Source organism: Diplotaxodon limnothrissa, linkage group LG2 (assembly GCF_057381915.1).
Source record: "Diplotaxodon limnothrissa isolate DT_005_m linkage group LG2, D_limnothrissa_male_GT1.1, whole genome shotgun sequence".
NCBI classification, from domain to species: domain Eukaryota; kingdom Metazoa; phylum Chordata; class Actinopteri; order Cichliformes; family Cichlidae; genus Diplotaxodon; species Diplotaxodon limnothrissa.
Window position 1 is genome coordinate 33104397 of NC_140597.1, and position 19723 is coordinate 33124119.

At 41.8% G+C, this 19723-nt stretch overlaps 1 protein-coding gene across 2 annotated transcripts; it reads right to left on the minus strand.

Annotated features, from left to right (window-relative positions):
* Window positions 1-681: 681 nt before the first annotated feature.
* On the minus strand, window positions 682-19276 carry LOC146638891 (serine/threonine-protein phosphatase 2A 55 kDa regulatory subunit B gamma isoform). Of its 2 annotated transcripts, none has more exons than XM_085371429.1 (9): window positions 19201-19276; window positions 10343-10440; window positions 9879-10044; window positions 8677-8789; window positions 7715-7892; window positions 6817-6981; window positions 4700-4869; window positions 1121-1212; window positions 682-976 (listed from the first exon to the last, which is right to left on the minus strand). In XM_085371429.1, the coding sequence occupies exons 1-9, from the start codon at window positions 19274-19276 to the stop codon at window positions 682-684; spliced, it is 1353 nt and encodes a 450-aa protein (XP_085227555.1). The 2 variants fall into 2 exon arrangements, with proteins under 2 accessions (XP_085227555.1, XP_085227546.1); XM_085371420.1 differs by lacking the exon at window positions 19201-19276 and adding an exon at window positions 16260-16341.
* Between the last annotated feature and the right edge of the window lie 447 nt (window positions 19277-19723).

Sequence of the window (19723 nt, forward strand, 5' to 3'; positions counted from 1 at the left end):
CCTCTTTAATTACCATCATCATCATTTAAAAAGAAGTTACATAAAACAGAAGAGGGAAAGCTGATCTGAAATGATGATCTGATCTTAAAACAAAAAGCCAGTTATATAAATGCCCCATTTCTTATCAGTGCCGCTGGTAGACAACCACAAAGGGTTTTTGTTACACAAAACAGTGGGCAAGGGATAAGAATAGGATTTGCTTGAGCACACAAATACAGAGAGCAGAGGAGGTGGAGGAGGAGGTGGAAAAAAAGTAAAAGAGCATGAAGAATTAAAAAAAAGAAGAAGACAAACATGTAAACGTCTCTCCACTCTGGGGCCGAGGGTGTGATCCCTCCCCTCAGGAAGCCGAGCTGCAGCAACGAACGAACCATCAATCCAGAGGCTAACAATCAGGAAATCCACTGTTCGGACAATTTTGCAATCCATAATCCGTTGTGTAATCCAGCCTGTTCCCTTCCTAGCCCTGCCGAGGGCCTTGCAGTTCTGGAAGGCTGAGGAGGAGGTGAAGGAGGGACGTGAAACGCTGTGTATGAGTTCTGATTGTGTGTGTAGGTATGCGTTTTAGGCATCTCTTGGTCGTGTGACAGTGTGTGTGCATGTCTGATAGTGTGTACATTCTGGCATAGTTGTGTGTTATTGGGTGTAAACTCATTTGTTTTTGCCGCTGACATCCATTCACTAATGCATCTCGGAGTTGAGTTTGTCCTGGAAGATGTAGAGATTGTTAGTGGCAGCGATGGCAATGATGTTCTCGTTCGGGTGCCAAGCCGTATGGAGGATCTTCTTGGTGAAGTCCAGGCTGTCCACACTGATATCATCCTTTCGGCGTTTTCCTCCCGCGGCGCAAACCCTCCGCGGCTTCAGCACGGCCCTGGGTTTGCTGCTCTCCCGTGACGCCTCCAGGGTGACGTCGCGCTTGGTGTTGCGGTCGAACATGCGGAAGAAGTTGTTGTAGGCTCCGGTCATGATAACACTGTACAGAGCACGAGGATAGGAGAGATCCAGTTAGTCTAAAGGCAGTTTTCATGCTTTCATCACATCATTTCTAGGGTAAGCAGGTATGACTAACGGATGGCTGTAAGCTGGAAACACACATCCATCATCAAACATCAGGTACCTGTCGGAGCCGTTCCAGGCACACTCAAACTTGTCAAAGATGCAGTCGTTCTCGTAGAGAGAGCACAACTTGCTGCGGAGATAATCATGAACCTGTAGGAACACACACAAACAGATATGATTACAATCGAGCCCATCTCACAGCTGCATTACTCCCAGGTATCGACTCTCAGCGTAAACTATAAATAGAAGAGTGAGCAGAAGACACACAAACACACATACCAAGCTCAGCACAACCAAAACACATTAAATATGGGCATGCTGTAACACAATCCTCCCTGAAGGAAACGCTAATAAGACACAACGCCAACCTTCAGCAATACAAGGGCCAGGAGTACATTTTAATCTACCCTCCTTTCCATATCACTAAATCCATTAACATCCAGCTCTCTACAATCGCACCTACCAAGGGTGCGATAATAGAGACACACATATATTCTTACACGCACACATACACTGACTTATAACTGCTTTTCCTTGTGCTTTTATTCGACCTGCCTGTGTCAGCACTGTGTCTGCCCAGTGATGCAAGGAGATGAAATCTACACCTCCTCTTCCTCCAGGTCCTGTTCTCTCCATTGAGCCCCCGCCCCAACCCCGCTTTCCACATTTTGCATAAAGTCAGCAGCCAGCAGCCACCTTGCAATCAATAAACAGTCAAACTGAGGTCGTCTCACGGTTGTACATCAAAACCAGTGACAATTTTGTTTTTCCCTTTGGGTCTTTCTGCACAGGGGAAAATGATACCGTGTCAGCTTGAGCTGAATATACAGTCCTCTTCCCACCCCCCCAGTCCGCATGATTTCTGATTTAGAGCATGGCACCTCATTCCTCATGAATTTGTGCACATTTTTCATGATCCAGGGGGGGGTACAGGTGTAAATTTACAAAATAGATCCATAGATAAATAAATAATAAGGTAGCTTAGCCTTTAAACCCCCCCACCCCAGCACCCACTTTCTGCCCACATACAATGGATTTGGAATTACTCCGTTTCTTGCATTAATTTGTCATGAAATACAATCTGATCTTTTTCTATCTAACAAAATATACACAAACATGAAATTGCTAATGCTAGTGCTGGAGCAATAAAATAATAGAACCTCAAACAAAAGGAAAACTGAAAGATAACATGGAGTGAAGCCTGCAAGCTCAGGCAGACAATTCCAGGTGTGCCTCGTCACGCACACCTAACATGCATCACTCTCCTCACATAACAAACCAAAGATACCCTCCTGGTTTGATGGTCTTTTTAAGTTATAAATTTCTCCCTTGACAAGTCCATCCCGCTATTGGCCTGCATCAATGCTTGCCATTTCAACGCCTCCACAATCCCTGCATCCACCTTTAGGCTCCAGAGGAATATGTACTCACTTTTCATGTGTATCATTATTTGTGTGGAGTGATAGGCTCAAAGCACAGACACCACGCTCTGACAATAGTCTTCCCTGACAGATTTCGACTGGAAGATGTCGAAGCAGGTTCAAATCACAATGCTTTTTCTACTCTACACACTTTGGGCTCATGTTTTTGTGATCGTTATACAATGCCCCTTTGTACTGTGTGTTCTTCCCAAATGGTGTGATCAATCCAAACACCACTTTCCCAGCAGTGCCATACAGTTTCAAGTTGTCCTTTAATAAATTTCAAATACAAAGAAAGAGGTGTCTCTCTGGAGGTTTTCCTTTGATTTCCTTCTGTGGGCTCAGTTCTCCATAACATCATAAAACAGACCAGCTTCACCGATTCCTTTCAGCCTTGAGCTGTCTGGGTCTGCCCAGCTTACTATGGAATTAAATTAACCTCAATAAATTCTAACATGTCTTTTCTAAAAGGCATGATTTCCAAAAGCTGATGCTGCTGTTAACTCCTGACTCCAATCAACTCTGCTGTTAGCATAGCAGCTGGAATACTTTTTCCAAACAACACCGAGTGTTTAAATAAAGTATTGAACAAAAACAAGAGCAGGATTATTATTATAGTTAAAATAGAGTCACTATCTGTGACTTAGATGAAGACCTGACCATGTTTTTATACATATTTATACCTGAATGCAGATATTTTCAGAGGCCACCGTACGCTGCATCCTCTGCAATCCTTCTCTCTAATCCTACCATTTACTCTCTTTTATTCATCTCTCCTCCTCACATCACACCATCTTCATACTCCCTCCCAATTCCTCACCCCTTTTGTCCCTCCTTCCCCCCTTTCTCTGCTGCATTGCAGATCTAGGTGTCAGCCACTGTGGAAGGTATCCCTCCTTCACGCTTTACTTTATGAGTGGAGGCTCGGGATCCTATAAATAGCTCCAGTGCGTCTCAGCCTCCCACTCCTGGCCGCCTCACAGGCCCTCACACGTCAGGCAGGAACACATACACAAACACGCATGTTCACCCACAGGCCTGAGGCAGGAATACTAAACACATACTGGAAAAAAAAAGGAGCTGATAAATAGTTTTAGTGCCTATAAATGCATAACCAGAAGCTAGCGTGGCCACTTAGAAGTGACACAGGAGAAAAACTGAGCATGTATGTGTAAATAATAGCATGCGTAAATATTAAAAAGCTTATTATTTCATGTGTATATCAACACAGCATTTTTAAGCCCCTGTAAATTAACTCCCGCATACACAACATACTGATAATTTACGGTTTTAATTTGGGTTTATTCATTTCTTTGACATACAAAGAGATTACGATCTTACATTAAAAAACGTCGTGAGGATTCTGCATCAGTGAGGGGAAGTGCATTTTCTCTCAATTATCCTTAAAAGGTTTGGGAAAAAATCGAATCATCTGTAAGTACTGTGATTGTAAGAGACAATCTTACGCTCATGACTCATTTCGTTCTCCGATCTTGTATTTCTTCCATAACGACAATGCCCTCTTTCAGTAAACCGTTAGTCACCTCGCCATTTGGACAACACAACTGGGATTTGGTCAGTGGTAATGATGACAGTTGATAGTTTGGTGCTGGGTTTCTTAGTAACACCACCCACTACAGTAACAGGTTCAGGCCTTTTTTCCCCTTCCCTTCTTTTTTTTGTTTTTTTAATATTACCTAAGTAATGAAAAAAAAAAAAGGAATTTTCCCCATTTGATGCCTTGATGATGTAGAGAGTTTTGCACATATCAGTCCAGAGTAAGGTTAAGATGTGCAAAAAAAATGGGGTGCCAGTAAAGCTCACCAGGCTGAATCCATCCCAGAGCATTTGCTGCATGTCTTCCCCCTCCTCTCTCTTGCAACTGTGCAAAGTCCATAGCAGATCGTTTTCATAGCCTTAAAGCTAATCAAGGAACCTGCTGTGCATATGTAATGTTTCTCCTTTGTTCAGTGTGTTCTTTAAATCTCCTACAAATAAAATAGAAGAGCTTAAAGTTATAGAACACCAATTGTCAATTGTATTATTTGTGACCTGCAAGGATCCCTGACCCCTGGGAGCTCCTTAACCTTGATCTATCCATTTCTCATCATGGTAGCTGAGTAAGACAGAATACAATATATTATATTCATCCTGGTGTTTCTTGTCATTTATTGTGACACTGCCTCATGTTTTTCCACACATCGCCAGTCACACACCTGGTATGTCTCTAGGGGCTTGCTCTCCATGTTGAGATCCCAGACTTTGGCAGTCAGGTAGTCTCTGGTGAGCAGGTATCGACCGCTGTGGCTGAACTTGACGTCCGACACAGAGGAGATAATCTCGGAGAAGAAAGAGCGGGCGCTGGGGTCCTCGGGCTCCTCAAACACTGGCGAGTGGGAGGGAGACAAAAAGGCGAGAGAAGGAGAGGTCAGCGAGTGCCGTTAAGCAAGATGAAAGGCAGAAACACAGTTGGATATGTGTGCTTTTATCTCGTGTACAGAGATAAATCTCTCAGATGACTCATTATGTTAAGTGCCATTTATGAGACAGAGACCACGGACACGGCTTCTGTATCTTTCTGTAGAGGTGTTGCTGTCTGAATACATCAGTGTATAAACATTAGCAAATGTCAAAGAGCTCTATTAAAGTTCCTCTAAACACTGAATATGAAAAATAAAATGAAAGATCTAGCTGCTTGCTGAGCACAGCTTGTGCAGGAACACTGCAGCAGTGACTCATGATCAAAGCTGTAAACTGAATGGATGAAGCATTACAACAGGAACAGAAAGTGGGAAACAAAGAAAAGACAGGCAGGAAAGCTTGGCTCACAGTTCCATAAGTATTATTTATGACCAAAATGTCAATGAACATTTCACTCTTTTAGTCAAATTTTGCAGCCATGTTGTCAATATATGACAACATACCGCAAGCAGTCGAGGAAAGCGTGGCTAAGATTCAGTGACAGGGATTTTTCTAAGGCATACATCAGTTTCCAAACAACAAGCTGACACAATACTGCATGTATGAGACTAGTCGGGATTAACATTTACATTTTTGGTGTATGAACTAAAATGGTTTTGTCGACGTTACCAACAGAAAAGAAAAAGATGAGATTGTTTTATAGCTCAAAGCCAAAAATACAATAAAACATCAGAGCAGACGCCTGCAGAGGCTGTGTACAGTCGTTTGCATGACATCTGCTGTGATGTGAAGAATTTGTGGCCTGAAAAATTCTCATTCACATCACATATTGTGACAAATGCTGCAACCATCTTCCATGTGGTGACTTGCACAGTGAACTACTGCCGGGATGTTTTGGGAAGTGAGACAGAAAGAAATAGTACGTAACCTTTTACACGTTTAATGCGTCAAAAAATTATTTAAAAGAATGACATTGCTTTTATAATGCACAAATGACTCGATGTTCTGAGAAATGAACCAAAGTGATTGAGAGAAAACGTAAATACAAGAAATATAGTGCCATGACTTGAATTGTTGCCCCTTAAGGACGACAGATTTATGGAGCAACTAGCCCTGTTCTGAGGTAGAACTAAAAATTATTACACAGAGTAGAAAAGGTCCAGAAGTGATAAATCATACTTCTACAATGTGGGGAAATCATAATTCTTACAATTTATCTTTTAGGCCATTCGTTTAGTATTATTGTACCTTAAGTTTTGCCGGCTGTAGATGAGTAAAGCTTAAAATTGGGCACAGCAGCACTTTGAACTAACATGCTCAAAATGCCTAAAAACTTTAACAATTTGTGGTAAAGTAAAAGTCTGGGAATACCAAAGCAATAAAAAATACACACAAGAGTTATCAAGGAATTCCACTCAATACCACAAATGCAAACCTCAATTTTAAAAATTTAGAAGAAAAATCAGAGGATAGAGATAAACCCAGCTTACAGAAAAAAGCACTGCCATTCCTCGCTGCTAGTTTGGAGCACCTGCTGCTCAGGAGTTAGAGCAGCGAAATGGTTGTTTACTCTAGTCTGCTTGTCGAAGCATCCTTGGGCAATATACTGAACCCCAAGGTGCCTCTGATCCATCAGTGCGAGCATGTGAATGCTAGGGCACAGAAAAAGAAGTGTTTGTGCTTGAATGTGTGTGAATCCATAAATGGACTTTGACTGCTCAAATAGAGTAGACAAACTCTGAGTACCAGTCCATTCCATTTAAGAAAAAAATACAGCTGTTGTTGAATTTTGGCCTGCTTGAAGGGTTAGCATACTTATCTAAAAGCTTAGATCTTTTCTAATCTTTGCTGTAAAAACTATAAACATGCAACATGCGCGTGTCCATCATTTCTCTCAGCACGTTTTACTCACATTTAGAGTGCTTGTCACACAGTGCTGCTTCTCTCATGTCACAGAGGCGCAGCGTGCCTTTACTGCTGCTATAGACAAACAAGTTACAGTGGTGGGGATGAAACTCAGCCGCTGTGATCACCTCTGTCAGATCCTCCATGTTGGCTGGCTTGATGTCCACAATGTCTGATGGAGAGCGCCACAGCTGAGGAAAACTCTCAAAGAGCCAGCTTCTTCAGGCCTGCGCTTTATAGACTGCACATAATTAATTCATTTATTTATGCATTCATTCATCCTTTTATTAATTTAACTCCCTAACTGACTCAATGAGAAAATAATTAAACTGATTAAAATAATATGGAAACACACACAGGCCAATAATCTACAAACAAAATATAAACAAAAGTTTATATAAATGTATACATAGCCAACACTATATCAATAATTCACAGCAGGAATAAAGCAAACCAATATAAATATATCTAGAGGGGATTGTTGGGAGAAAACTAATTCCATATTCACATAAATTGTAATATTATAAATCCTGTCTGGGTCAGGGATGCGACTGTACTGTGTCCTATTGAGCTGGATTAGAACTCAGAAAAGGGCTGAAATATTTATGCAGCCACTGAATTATTCATTAAGATACATTTTCACTCCTCAAGAATAATACTCCCCTCCCCCAGCACTGTGTGTGTCTTTGTGCATATCTTCATACAACAAAGTGGGATTTGCAGAGCTTGTTGCTTTGTGTGGGCAGGAATTGATTGTTGAGTATGCATGCATTAATGTATGCATTCATTATTGCAGTCCCTGGGCTTTGACAAATATATGCCTGCTTTATGTGCGTACACACATAAGTGTTTGTCTTCATCTCCTCCAGTCTTTGTGCACGAGTGCTTCGAACCATGAAGGATACTGAAGCTACGGTCAGTGATGTCCAGATGCCAAAGGTTGATTCTAAGGTCATCCGCTGACATGTAGGTCTCATAGTCAGAGTTGACAGAGATGGAGTTGATGTGGTAGGTGTGGGCATTGGCAAAGACTCGCCGAGGAGTTACCTCCACCATCAGATCCATGGGCTTCAACACCGGCACCTGGAAAACCCCAAAGAAAGAACAGTTTAACATTTATTCTGAATGAAATGAAAGAAGTAGAAGATATACAGAGTGGAATAAACTGAAATAATTTAATTGTATCATAGTTCATAGTTAATATTTAATGCATTACTTCCTTTGACATCAATAATAAAGGAGCAACTCTCAGGAGTGAAACTTTAGCAAGTCCAAGTGCTCATTCGGTCCTTCACTCATTTAGCTTCATTTTAAAAAGCTGTTTGTCGACACATGCTTACATTTAACAAATTCACCCACACAAAAGGGGACTGCACAATATTGCATGGTTAGTTTTAAATTTATGGCTTGTTTTTCTGCATACTGCACAGTGTTAGAATCACTAACATTGGTTCTCCTCCAAAAGGACAGAGGTGCATTATAACCAGACATATGGAGGCACGGTGAGTTACTCTTATTAAGAGTTTACTGCTGATAGAAACACTGAAGCTTTTAACTAATTAAGATCCAGTGTAGACGTTTTCTCCCTGCGCTGTAGTGAAGGATACAAAAAGAGGATTTCACCACCCCCACAGGCTCACACATACTGTTGTGCCAGTGACCCATTTTTACACATGCAAACACATCTGTACTCACTGACCCAGTTTTATTTCCTAACCTGAGAGAGAGAGAGATGATAGATAGATAGATAGATAGATAGATAGATAGATAGATAGATAGATAGATAGATAGATAGATAGATAGATAGATAGATAGATAGATAGATAGATAGATAGATAGATAGATAGATAGATAGATAGATAGATACCTGTAGAGAGGTGACTGTGGAGATATCCTTGATTCGACCCTCTTCATCCTTCAGGTTGTATCCTTCTGGCCGTTTGTCTCTTTCACTCACCTTCCACAATTTAATGGTCTTATCTGGAAAACGGATAACAGGGCCATTAACTAATCAGATAAAGGTGCTTGTTGAAATGCTTTGATAATAAGAGACTCTACCTAGATGTGATTAAAAACAATCCCAGAGACCAATATGGGATTTCATCACAATCAAAGCTACAATCATTAAAACTTACAGTAAACTGTTTTTGTTTTGTAATAAAAAAAAAATACAAACATTTATATTATGTACTAATTTATCACACAGTCAGGTTGGTAAGGAAGCGTGGACTCTTTGTATTATACTGAGAAAATAGCAACAACAAACATGTCAGCATGTTTGCTACTCAGCTGCTGAGGCAGGTCCTACATATTTCATGCCTTCAATTATAAATAATAAAGTACTTTAAAAAAATCAATACTCAGGTTCTCAGGGTAAATATAAACTAAAATAAGTACCGGTATTCCAGCCATAAAATGAGAGTGTAACCTCACATCCTAATGTACTACAGAGAAGAGTTGCAACACAAACAGAAACTCGTCTGCGATTAGGCAAGGGAAAATCTGCTTCTGACTTAAGAGCTTAATTACGAGACGTTCCTCACCCACACAAACATGTTAACTCCTTAAGCCAAAGGCTTTTTTTTTACAGTTCAATCAGTAACAGCGCCACAATCCTAAAAACCTCATTGGGTAAGGAACATTGGGGCAAATTCAAATTTATCTTCAAGTGGTAATTGGGAGGCAAAATTTTGAATTTGAGAGAGCATAGCATCTTTACAACAATACAGGAGAGCCTGGGAAATGGAAGACCTCCAATGGCAAATTAAAAAGAAGTGACACGCAACATATAGTAGTTTTAGGAGGCCTTGCCATTAAAGCTGTTTGGAGCTTTAAAGTGGGTCACACTCATTAATTTTTTTAAGAAGACAGGTACTATTTTAATAAGATACGGTCTGGCAGTGCTCAGGTGTAAAAGGGTAAGGGAGAAGCAACAGTATCTCAGAAACATGCTCTTAGATAATGCCTTCAGAAAAAGCAATCATTTAAAGTGGTTCACAGCAAATGTAGAAAATATCAATCACATCAGCTTCCAGTTTTCTCCAGGGTGTGTATGCAGGAAGCTCTCACCATTGGTGGAAAGCAGGAAGTGTGCAGCGTTCTGCTGAGGCAGCCATCGAATCTTATTGATCTTCTCCTCAATCTCCAGACTCTTAAGATAGTCGAATTCGGGCTCATGGCTCTGAAAGGTGCTGTAGACATTGTACTCTCCCTGGGAGAAGGGCTCAGTCTTGCTCTATGAAAAGAAAAGGAAATGAAAGAGAAAAAAAGGTAGATGAAAGTGAAAGATGTGCATGTTCCATCACCTCGATGTTAATCAGAAACTGCTTGGCATGGACTCCGCACAGCTATAATGACACACTCTCTGACACAGCAGGGACATCAAGTATTTATCAACCAATATAGAGTGTAGCTGGAGGGGAACCAAGTGCATTCATTGCTACCCTCACAGCTCAAATGATAAAATGTTATATCTGAACGTGCTGCATGAGTGCAAGTGTGTCAGTGTTGGTGTGGTGCGCATGTGTAAGTACCTCAGGTTCCCTCTGAAAGATGACCACACGGCCCCCTTTGTCTCCCGTGGCCAGGAGCTCTCCAGTGTGGTTAAACTCAACAGTGGAGATGATATCAGCTGGAAGTATAAAGACAAAGATGAATGCAGAAAGAGAGAGAAGAAGAGAAGGAGATGTGCAGTATGAGAGTGGAAATGACAGTGAAAGAGAGAGGAGTAGCCATTAGCCGCACATCATCATTCATCTGTATAATGTTCATCTCACACTAAATTATTAAACCAAATCAACAGTCAGTGGATTAACATGTAAGTGGATTAAAATATGCAAATTCATGTTTGGAATGAGACAATATTTGATAACTGTTGCATAACTGTGCTTGAAATTGAAGAATGAGCTTTATAAAGAACATGCAAGTACATGAAAACAAAGGAAATCAACCGCACACACAGCTGTTTCACAGTAGGCACAGGTGCTTTCTGTGTTCCACTATGATACATACACAATGACGTACAAGACTACAGAGTCACTCGGGTTCATGTTTTTATGCTGGGGTGAATGCGTACTCCTTGGCCTCTATTAAGGTCATAAACAACTGCGTGTTTAAAGTCACGACACAGTGAGTTTTAATCGCTAATTTCATATAACATTCATTTGTATATTTACCTCACAGCTCCCATCGCTCCCTAAACAATAACCCAATGGCTCATTTAAAGCGCTAAAATATCGGCACATTATTATCCACTTAGCATTTAGTGCAGTGACTCAGTGCTTTACGTGGTCCATTCTGTATAACACAATACACAAAACATGAAACGGAAAAGTGCACAGTTGTGTCGTCAAAAGAAGAGCGTGTGAGCGCGTGTGAGGACAACTGGGACCTGTGTGTGGTTCAGCTTTGCATGTAATCTGCTCCCTGTTCCTCCGTTCACTTGTCCTCCTTTCACCTCTGCCTTTGTGCAGCAGATTGAAGATTTAGTTGTAAACATACAATAGATTTAGAGATTTTGAAAGTATCTGTGCTTAAACCTCTTTCGGATAGATTAAACTGTAAGGTTTGGTAAAAATGATGAGTGATGAGAAGGTATGTAACTGACCCGGCAGGAAGCTTGGCTAAGTTATAGTACTATTCCTCCAAGATCACGAATGCCATTGTGAACAGACACATTTAAAATATATATATATATATTTTACTCTATTATCATTTGTTTTGTTATAGTCCTTTATTCGGGAAGTAACATAAACCTCACTTAGGATAGTGTGAAGTTCAACAAATAGCAAATCAACAAACTTACTGCAGCTGAACGAGAAACAGTTCCAACATATTACCTCTCACGAACCCACAAATTGTTTTCTTTTTAATCTAAAGAACAAAAAATAAGTAACAAATGACTATGGAGTGCTAGATGTGCTGATGTAGGCTGTTTTCATTTGTTTTTACATTTGCCATCATGGTTTTTCTTTTTACTAAATTAATCTTACTGCAGGCGTTAGCCCTTTGCTAAGAGTAGGGAGCAGGTGGAAGAGAACCTAAAGAGGTGAAGAAATGTACTGGAGAAAAGATGGATGGAAGTCAGTAGAAGCGAGACAGAATACATAGTTGTGAATTAGAGAGAGAGATACTGCAAGAGGCAGAGGTAGTAAAGTTTAAAAACCATCGGAAGCAATGAATAGAGCACAATAGAGGTAAAGAACAATTTGCAGGTAGGGTGGAGTGGGTGGAGACATGTGGTGATTTGTGACAGAAATATAGCAGTGAGAGAGAAATGGAAGATTTACAAGACGGTAGTGAGACCTGCAACGATGTGTGGTTTGGCACTGACAAAAATACAGGAGCCCAAGTGGTGGCAGAGTAGAAAACATTCTCAGTTTCATTTGGAGTAGCTGACAATAATAGAAATGAATATATCAGAGGGATAGCTCAGGTTAGCAGCTTGGCAACAAAGCAAGAAGCCAGGCAGAAGGAAACAAGAGAAGAGTCATGGATGCAGTCAAGAAGGACATGCAGAGGCTTGTTGTGATAGATGGTGCTGCTAGGGATAGGGCGAGACGGAAGCAGATGAAACACTGTGATGACCCCACAGAAGATGATGAAGAGGTAGATGATGATTTATACTGCTGACAACAGCCAGACATTTAATGCATTAACAAACACTTCTCCAGTTATCTCAACAATAATCTCGGTTTCTGTCCCACATAACACTGTTTAACTTGTGCATCGCACTGGGCTGCTGACCTAAACATACACACTGACCGAGTATGGAAATAATCATGATAAAAACCCTGAAACTGCAACTGAAAATTCACTGCTGACCACAAAAATAACAACAAGGCATTGCAGCGTGTACTGGATTTCTCTATACAGCACATGGTGTTGGTAGAAAAGAACATGGCTCTTACTAAGCTTTGCTGTAATAAAAATAGAGCTTGGAGAGTGTATTTATTGAGTCGGAGTGATTCAAAGCTGTAGCCTTGCCTATTTTGTTGTGGCCTTGAGAAAGAGAGATTTTATGATGAGGAAAGGCGGGGACTGCTCTTCAATCTCCACGACAACACAACCTCATTCACCCTCATACATTCTGTGTATCACTTCTTACCTCTTTCTTTACTTCAGCCATCTTTCTTTATTACACACACTTTCTTGATCTCTCAGATGCTGCAGAACCTTTCTTATTATTCGGTGACAATTTCCCCCTCAATGTTAGGCTCTCTCTCATTCCCTTTCAACCCACATGTTCTTTTGTCATCTCTAATCTCCTGTTTGCCAATCTCTCTCTTTGCCCCATTTCTCTGTCTCAGTTTCTTCTTGGTTGTCTCTGCACATTCACCTCTCTTCCTCTCTCCCTCTCTCATCCCTCCCCCACAGCACTCTGCTGCCTAGTGTGCACAAGAAGTGGTGATGCTGGTGGTGGTAAAATGGAAAGGATGGTGAAGGGAAAGGACTAGAAAGCTGAGGCAGCGGTGGTGATAGTGGTGGTGGTGGGGCTCCTCCAGTGTGTAGCGGTTGCCATAGTAACAAGCAGAGCCAACCAGTGGAGACGGTGCTGGTAAAGGTTAGCCATATATGGAATCTGGTGAAGGAGGAAGTGGGATTCAGCAATCCAACCCTCACAGGAAGAAGGAGCGTGGTAAAATAATTATGCTGCTCTAGTTCTGTCCACTAACAAATGTTGCTAAATTAATACCAGGAGATGAAGCAGACGCTGTGATCCTAATTGAGGATAGGCAGATAATTAAGGGATGCACACAGACATGCAGACCCCTGTGTATGCAGTCCAATTCACAAACGCGCATATGTGCACCAGAGGGGCTTTACGTGCACATGTGCATAAAATAAGGCAAAGAAAATGTGTGAGCTTAATGCTCCGTGCGTGAGTGAGAGGCTGGATGCATACAGACAACTGTGTCTCCAGTCAGGTCACAGTCAGAAAGAGCTAAGCTAAGCAAAACCATAGGAGCGGCACACAGTATAGCTGAATAAAATATGGAGCACACACTCTCTCCTGGCTCAGCCTCAGTCTGTTCTCAACCTGGATCCTCTTCTGGTCTTTTTGTTCCTCTGTTTCCTTTTTGTGCACACACACAAAACACACACCCATCTGTGTCTTTCACTCTTTTTAATAGAGGAGAAAAACACCTAATAAGAATCTAAGCAACAACTGCAGAGATAACTACCATCATGATCACTGTGGTTCTCTCCCAAGAAGTATTGCTGTCCAGTTCACTTGTGTGTAAAGGCAATGTGTGTGCCATTGTGAAGCTGTAGGTTTTTGTCTTGTGGATAAGTGTGCTACAGTGCAGCAAGCTTCCTCAGTCTGTCTCTCCCACAGACTGTCCATTAGCATCAGCAGTCTGACTCATTGCCACACTGCAGAAGCTGAAGGAACACACTGTGACTGCAAGTGCATGCGCTCACACATACAGCACAAAACAACACACAAACATGAATGAACCCAATGATACAGAAAGATATAAAACAGGCACAGGGTATGAACACCAAATACACAAACACTGTAGTGTTTACGGACAGCAGTGCCTTAAAAATCACAGCATAGTAAATACAAAATTAACTGTTATTAATTGTATGGCTTGAATTTTGGGGATGCTGGTTGAACAAAGCAAATATTTTTTAGATGTCACAGTTTTCTCACAACATTAGCAGTGAAAATAGCTGACAGATAGAACTGAAGTGATCAGTCAGTTAATTTAATTGTCAGTCCGAAGATGCAGATCAGGGTGGAGGTAAAAACACAGGGAGGCAGAATTCCTGTTTTGGGGGGTGTGGGGGCAGAAAGGGAAGCAGACATCCTACAGGTCCAATTATAGATATCTTAGGTCTGGGTAAACACGGACCATTAGAGCCAAGCCAAAAACATACGCTCCTTAAAAGCAGGGACAAGCCACCACTCAGCAGGAGATGTGTGTGTGTGTGTGTGTGTGTGTGTGTGTGTGTGTGTGTGTGTGTGTGTGTGTGTGTGTGTGTGTGTGTGTGTGTGTGTGTGAGCTGTAGCTCAAGCACCACGCATTTCCTGCATACGTGTGCACAAGTGTGTGTACTCAATTACCCTGTAGAGAAATAGACGGGTTGGAGGGAGTGAGGGAGGAGGAGGGGAGAGCCTGCCGGAGGGAGATGGCAAATTGATCCCTGTCCTGCAGTTTTGGAGTTATCTGGGAAAAAGAACTGGCGCATGTGTTTGTTAGAAATGCACGTGTGTGGAGAGGAGTGATTTAAGCCCAGCACAGCAGGGAGTCTGCCATTTCTCTGCACAAATATCAGCAGAATAGAGGAGCTGGTGTGAGCCTAATGGTTATAGATATAAACAATTAGAATTACAAAACAAGCGAGCTGCTGCGCCTGTAGACTATACACTTGTAATCCGGTTTTACCAAGCTGCAGGAGCTTCTTCTGACTACACGTGTTCTCAAAGCTGCTTGTGATTCATTTTTGATTGTAAAAAAATCTATTTTTCGGCAGATTTGTGAGACTAGCATGAAAAAAAAGATGAGAGGCTTAGTATGTTTACACCCCGTCTGACCCCAGTGATATTGAAAACTCAGAATATGTTCCGACAGCTCATAAATGTTGAAAAATTAATCCTTCATATTTTTTTTTTAAAAACAAACAGAATTGCCTTTTAATGCATTCCTCTGGCCTTCTACATTTATTTGCATTAATAGATCAGTCAATCCTGAATTTCTTTTGCACAAAATGCAGAAAATTCACTGATTTTATCTTCTTGGAAATTAAATGTAACTGTTGTCTGTAGTGTTTCACAAAGCAAAGCAATTATATGGATTGCTTGTCAAGTAAACCAAGCAATTCTCCAGGAAATTCAAAGCTTTTTTCACAACTTTCAGACATTTTACAGACGACACATTAATAAAGGTGATGGAATGAAATGAGAATGGGAAAAAAATGCATTTCCAGGCCTTTGTGTGAATGTCTACACAGATTTGATTTTATTCCGTGTGTGCTCGTTTTCATGGATGTGAAGTGCCCGTGTGTTTTCTCCCTCAGTATAAAATAGAAGAAAGATAGCAATGCTTTTAAGATAGCAATGCTTTGAAGGAGGCGGGGTGTCATCTGGTCAAACTATTTAAAGAAATCAATCACACACACAATCCGAGCAGGCAGACTGAGATAAAAATAAAGAGCTGGATATAAAAATAGTGGCACACAAAAAAGGATGAGGCAGACAGACAGAGACAAAGTGATGTTTAAGATATTTATAACAGTCAGACTCACATGGAAATGCACTTGACTCAAACTACTCCTTCACACACACACACACACTTCTTTCAAACACTCACACACTCTCACATGGAGCCATTAGCACACAGATGTGCACACATACAACTCTCACATCTCACACTGGGGTCATGTGGCACATTTGTGTGACATAGATATGACCTTCGGGATAGAAGAGGATAGAGCACACACCTTCAGTGTAAGAAGCAAAAGGCTCAGGCTCCAGAGAAAGGGTAGTGATGTCGGAGCACAGGACCTGGATGGGGCTCAACATCCTGGGGGAGGACTCCAGGGTGGAGAGGGGTGGACAGGATGGGGCGGAGCTCTTCAGGCTATAGCCAGGAGCAGCCCTGCAAGAGGAGCAAGGATGGACGGAGGGGGGAAGGAAGGGAGGAGGGCAACAGGGAAGCAGAGGGTGAGGAAGGAAGGAAAATAAGAAGGAAAAAGGACCAGGGCAGCAAAGGGGGTTGAAGGCGGGGTTAAGGGTAGGGACTGAGTTACTACATTACCACACTTGGTCATGAGTACTCACCAAAGAAAATCAGCTGGTGGTGTATTCATGATCACAGAATAACATATTGGGTTTGGTGGGAAAAGCTAGCAACACATGAAGGATGAACACAGGAAGCTAATGGGACAAAGTCTTAAGCATGTATTGTTTATTCACTTTCATTTAGCTTTCCAGGTAATCATTAGTGTGCATGGCCCAGGGAAAGGCTACTCGGTCACATTTTCCCTCGTGACCAATTACTTTAATGACTCAGAACTTGCCTTAGAATAGTCTTTAATGACATATAATGTGGAACATAATCAAATCTCCCCATTACAAGTTACTAAACAGGGCAAACATCCAAAGATATTCAGTGTAACACAGTTTTCATTTTTAGAGATACATGTGGAATTGTTATATGACCATTTAGTGATTTTTTTATTTTCAATTTCTGCTCGAGTAAATAATAATAATTAATAATGGGCACTCTTATATATAGAGGCATAGGATAATAATGGGGTTATTTTTAAAAATTAGAATTTGTTACTCGATTCATTGAACCAAATGAGATACTTTTGAAGGCAAGGGAAGTTTGTGGACGATGGGGAGTAAGCAATGTATGTAATTCAAGAGAGGAGGGACTGCAAGGAAGAGGGAGTTTAAGCATCCCTCCCCTGTAGGAGTTACAGGGGAGGGGAATCCCCACTAGAAGATCTACAGACACACATTTACACACATAGACACAACACTTGCAGACACACATCCACACAAATTCAAACCTGAACTAACAAAAAGATGCACACACACACGAATATAAATGTAAACACAGGAAAAAGAAAAGAAAGAAAGATGGAAACACACACATACAGGCACACAACCAGGAGACAGCAAAATAAACCCACGAATAAAAATCACATGTACCATCTCCTTCTGTGTGTCTATACCAAGCTCGGTTTTCCCTCAGACACGCGTACTGTGTTTGAGCAGTCTTTAGAGCACTGTTGGATAATTGTTAGGCAATTGTGCCACTTCAGCACCCAACAATGCTGTGTGTTGCATTAGAGACCAGACAGGGGAAAAAGGGGCAGGTGGAAATGGGGAGGCGGAAGGGGGATGGGGTGAACATGGACGAAAGGTGGAGGGAGTTGGAGTGGATTCCCAGATTTATTGTTTTTTGTTTTTTTGAGATAGAAGAAATATTTGTTGGTCATCTGGGGAACTCCTGAACGTCCTCTCCATTAAAGCTCACAATGCGCTGCACGGCCCGTCACACCAACAGTGCTGAGCAGTGTCCACCTTGGTGTGAGCTCATCAGCAATTCAGTCCTGAATAATTCCTGTGTGTGTGGAATAATTAATACTGCCATTATTGGTGGGTGGAGATGATCTGCCAATCACTCTGGCCAAGCATGAAAAGCAGCATGTTTAGCATTGCTGGCTGTTACTATAGCAATAATGGATGGGTGTAGAGAGGTATTAAGGGGTATTAAGGCTAATTTTTCTTTTTCTTTTACCAGTCACTTACTAAAAACCTTTTTCCTGAAATGGATACAATTTACTAATGGAAACACAGTATATGTAAGAAGAAACAGAAAAGCACACCTTCACATACAGACAAAGACATGCACAAATGTAATCTTCAGTGGTGTGTTGAATACACACAAGAGTATTTGCACAATCAACAGGCAGCACTACAGTCTCCCCTGACTACAGCATGTGCTTCTGTGCAAGGGGAAATTATGCCACAGCACACACAGAGGAAGCATAATTCCCTTTCTACAGTGATAGGAGGATCACAAATAAGCTCGCAACACGTTCATGACCCCAAAATGATAATCCGCTGTTCAGGTCTAAGGCGCGTAGTGAACAATGAGCTGAGTGTAAGAAACAGACAGACGAGGCAGGAAAGCAGACAGGTAAAGCCAGCATGCAGGTAAGATTAGTGGTGGTAATAAGATAAGTAGAACGTGGTTATCCACGGTCATAATCCATCTCCTTTATGCTTTATAAAGAAACCAAAGAAATTCAGTGGTTTGTACAGTTTTGTAGGCTGCTGGGTTTGTCAATATACCCCCTGCCTTAGATCATGTATTCAATCTGACACCTGAGCCAATTATATAGAAGAGTGGGGGAGCAAACAGGGAGAACACGCGCGTCACATACAAGAGCCGACATGCAATGCAAGTACAAAAACAGTGTGGTGGAATTTTTATGCCTCGTTTTTCTGGAAAATTCTCTGACACACAAACACAACTGGAGACAAAAGTGAAGACACTCTGGCATGGGCCAGATCAATTCCTCCCTGCGGTGTGACAAAATAGCTGTGTAACACAAAGTAGCATAAACAAAATAATGAATGAAAAGTGCCGGGTGGGAAAAAGGAAATAGTGTGAGAGGAGGGGAAAAGTTGCCTTAGATGATATAATTTTGCGACAAAGAATGTTTTGGTGACTAGGGCAGCTCCTGTCTGAACAATAATTAACACAGAGCTTATAGAAGCTTAGGAAGCTGCCCTGAGCTAGTTTTGTCACGCACTCTGTCTTACTCACACTCCAAAAGTTCAATACATAGATACACACTTGCCTGAAGGAAATACTTCAATACAAAGAACAGACACATACAGCTTCCTGTGTCATCTTCTTACCTTCAGTCACATAGTTGTGGTCGGGGAGGAAGCCGTGGTGGTTGAGAGCTGGGGTGGAGTCAGTGTCTTCGCCCATCAGCGGGGCCTGGGGGAGTGCCCGTCTTGGTGGGGCAGCGTGATGGTGGCAGATTGGTGGCGAAGGGGATGGTGGTGGGGATGCCGTTCAGCACAGTGCCCATACTGCTGCCCGCCTCCTCAGCACAGGGGCGCACAGCTTGTCATCCTATACTTAAGTAAGGCTGAGGGGGAGGGAGTGGGGCAGCCCCAAAAGAGGGATGGATGCACCAGGGAGTCCACAGAAGTGCTTCTGAGAGCCAGATGCAAACCTGCAGAAAGGGGATCATTTGGAAACAGTTCAAAAACTACCAGTGGTGAGCTTGATTTGTACCTCACAAGAGCACACATTAGTCATGAGGCAAGGAAAATCAAGCGCACTCCGAGTCCCCCCTGCAGTTGCTGCGTCCAGGTGTGGCCGGACCGATTCTGCTCTCTCACAAACACATGCAACATACACAATCAATGC

What these genes read in the sequence shown, in the direction of transcription:
- LOC146638891 (XM_085371420.1), bottom strand. Translation starts at nt 16,341, where the DNA reads ATGTTGAGCCCCATCCAGGTCCTGTGCTCCGACATCACTACCCTTTCT. An exon ending in TCTTTCAGAGGGAACCTGAG is followed by an intron (nt 10,045 to 10,342) that starts GTACTTACACAT and finishes TTCTTTTCATAG; the next exon opens with AGCAAGACTGAGCCCTTCTC. An exon ending in AGCCCCTAGAGACATACCAG is followed by an intron (nt 1,213 to 4,699) that starts GTGTGTGACTGG and finishes GTGTTCCTACAG; the next exon opens with GTTCATGATTATCTCCGCAG.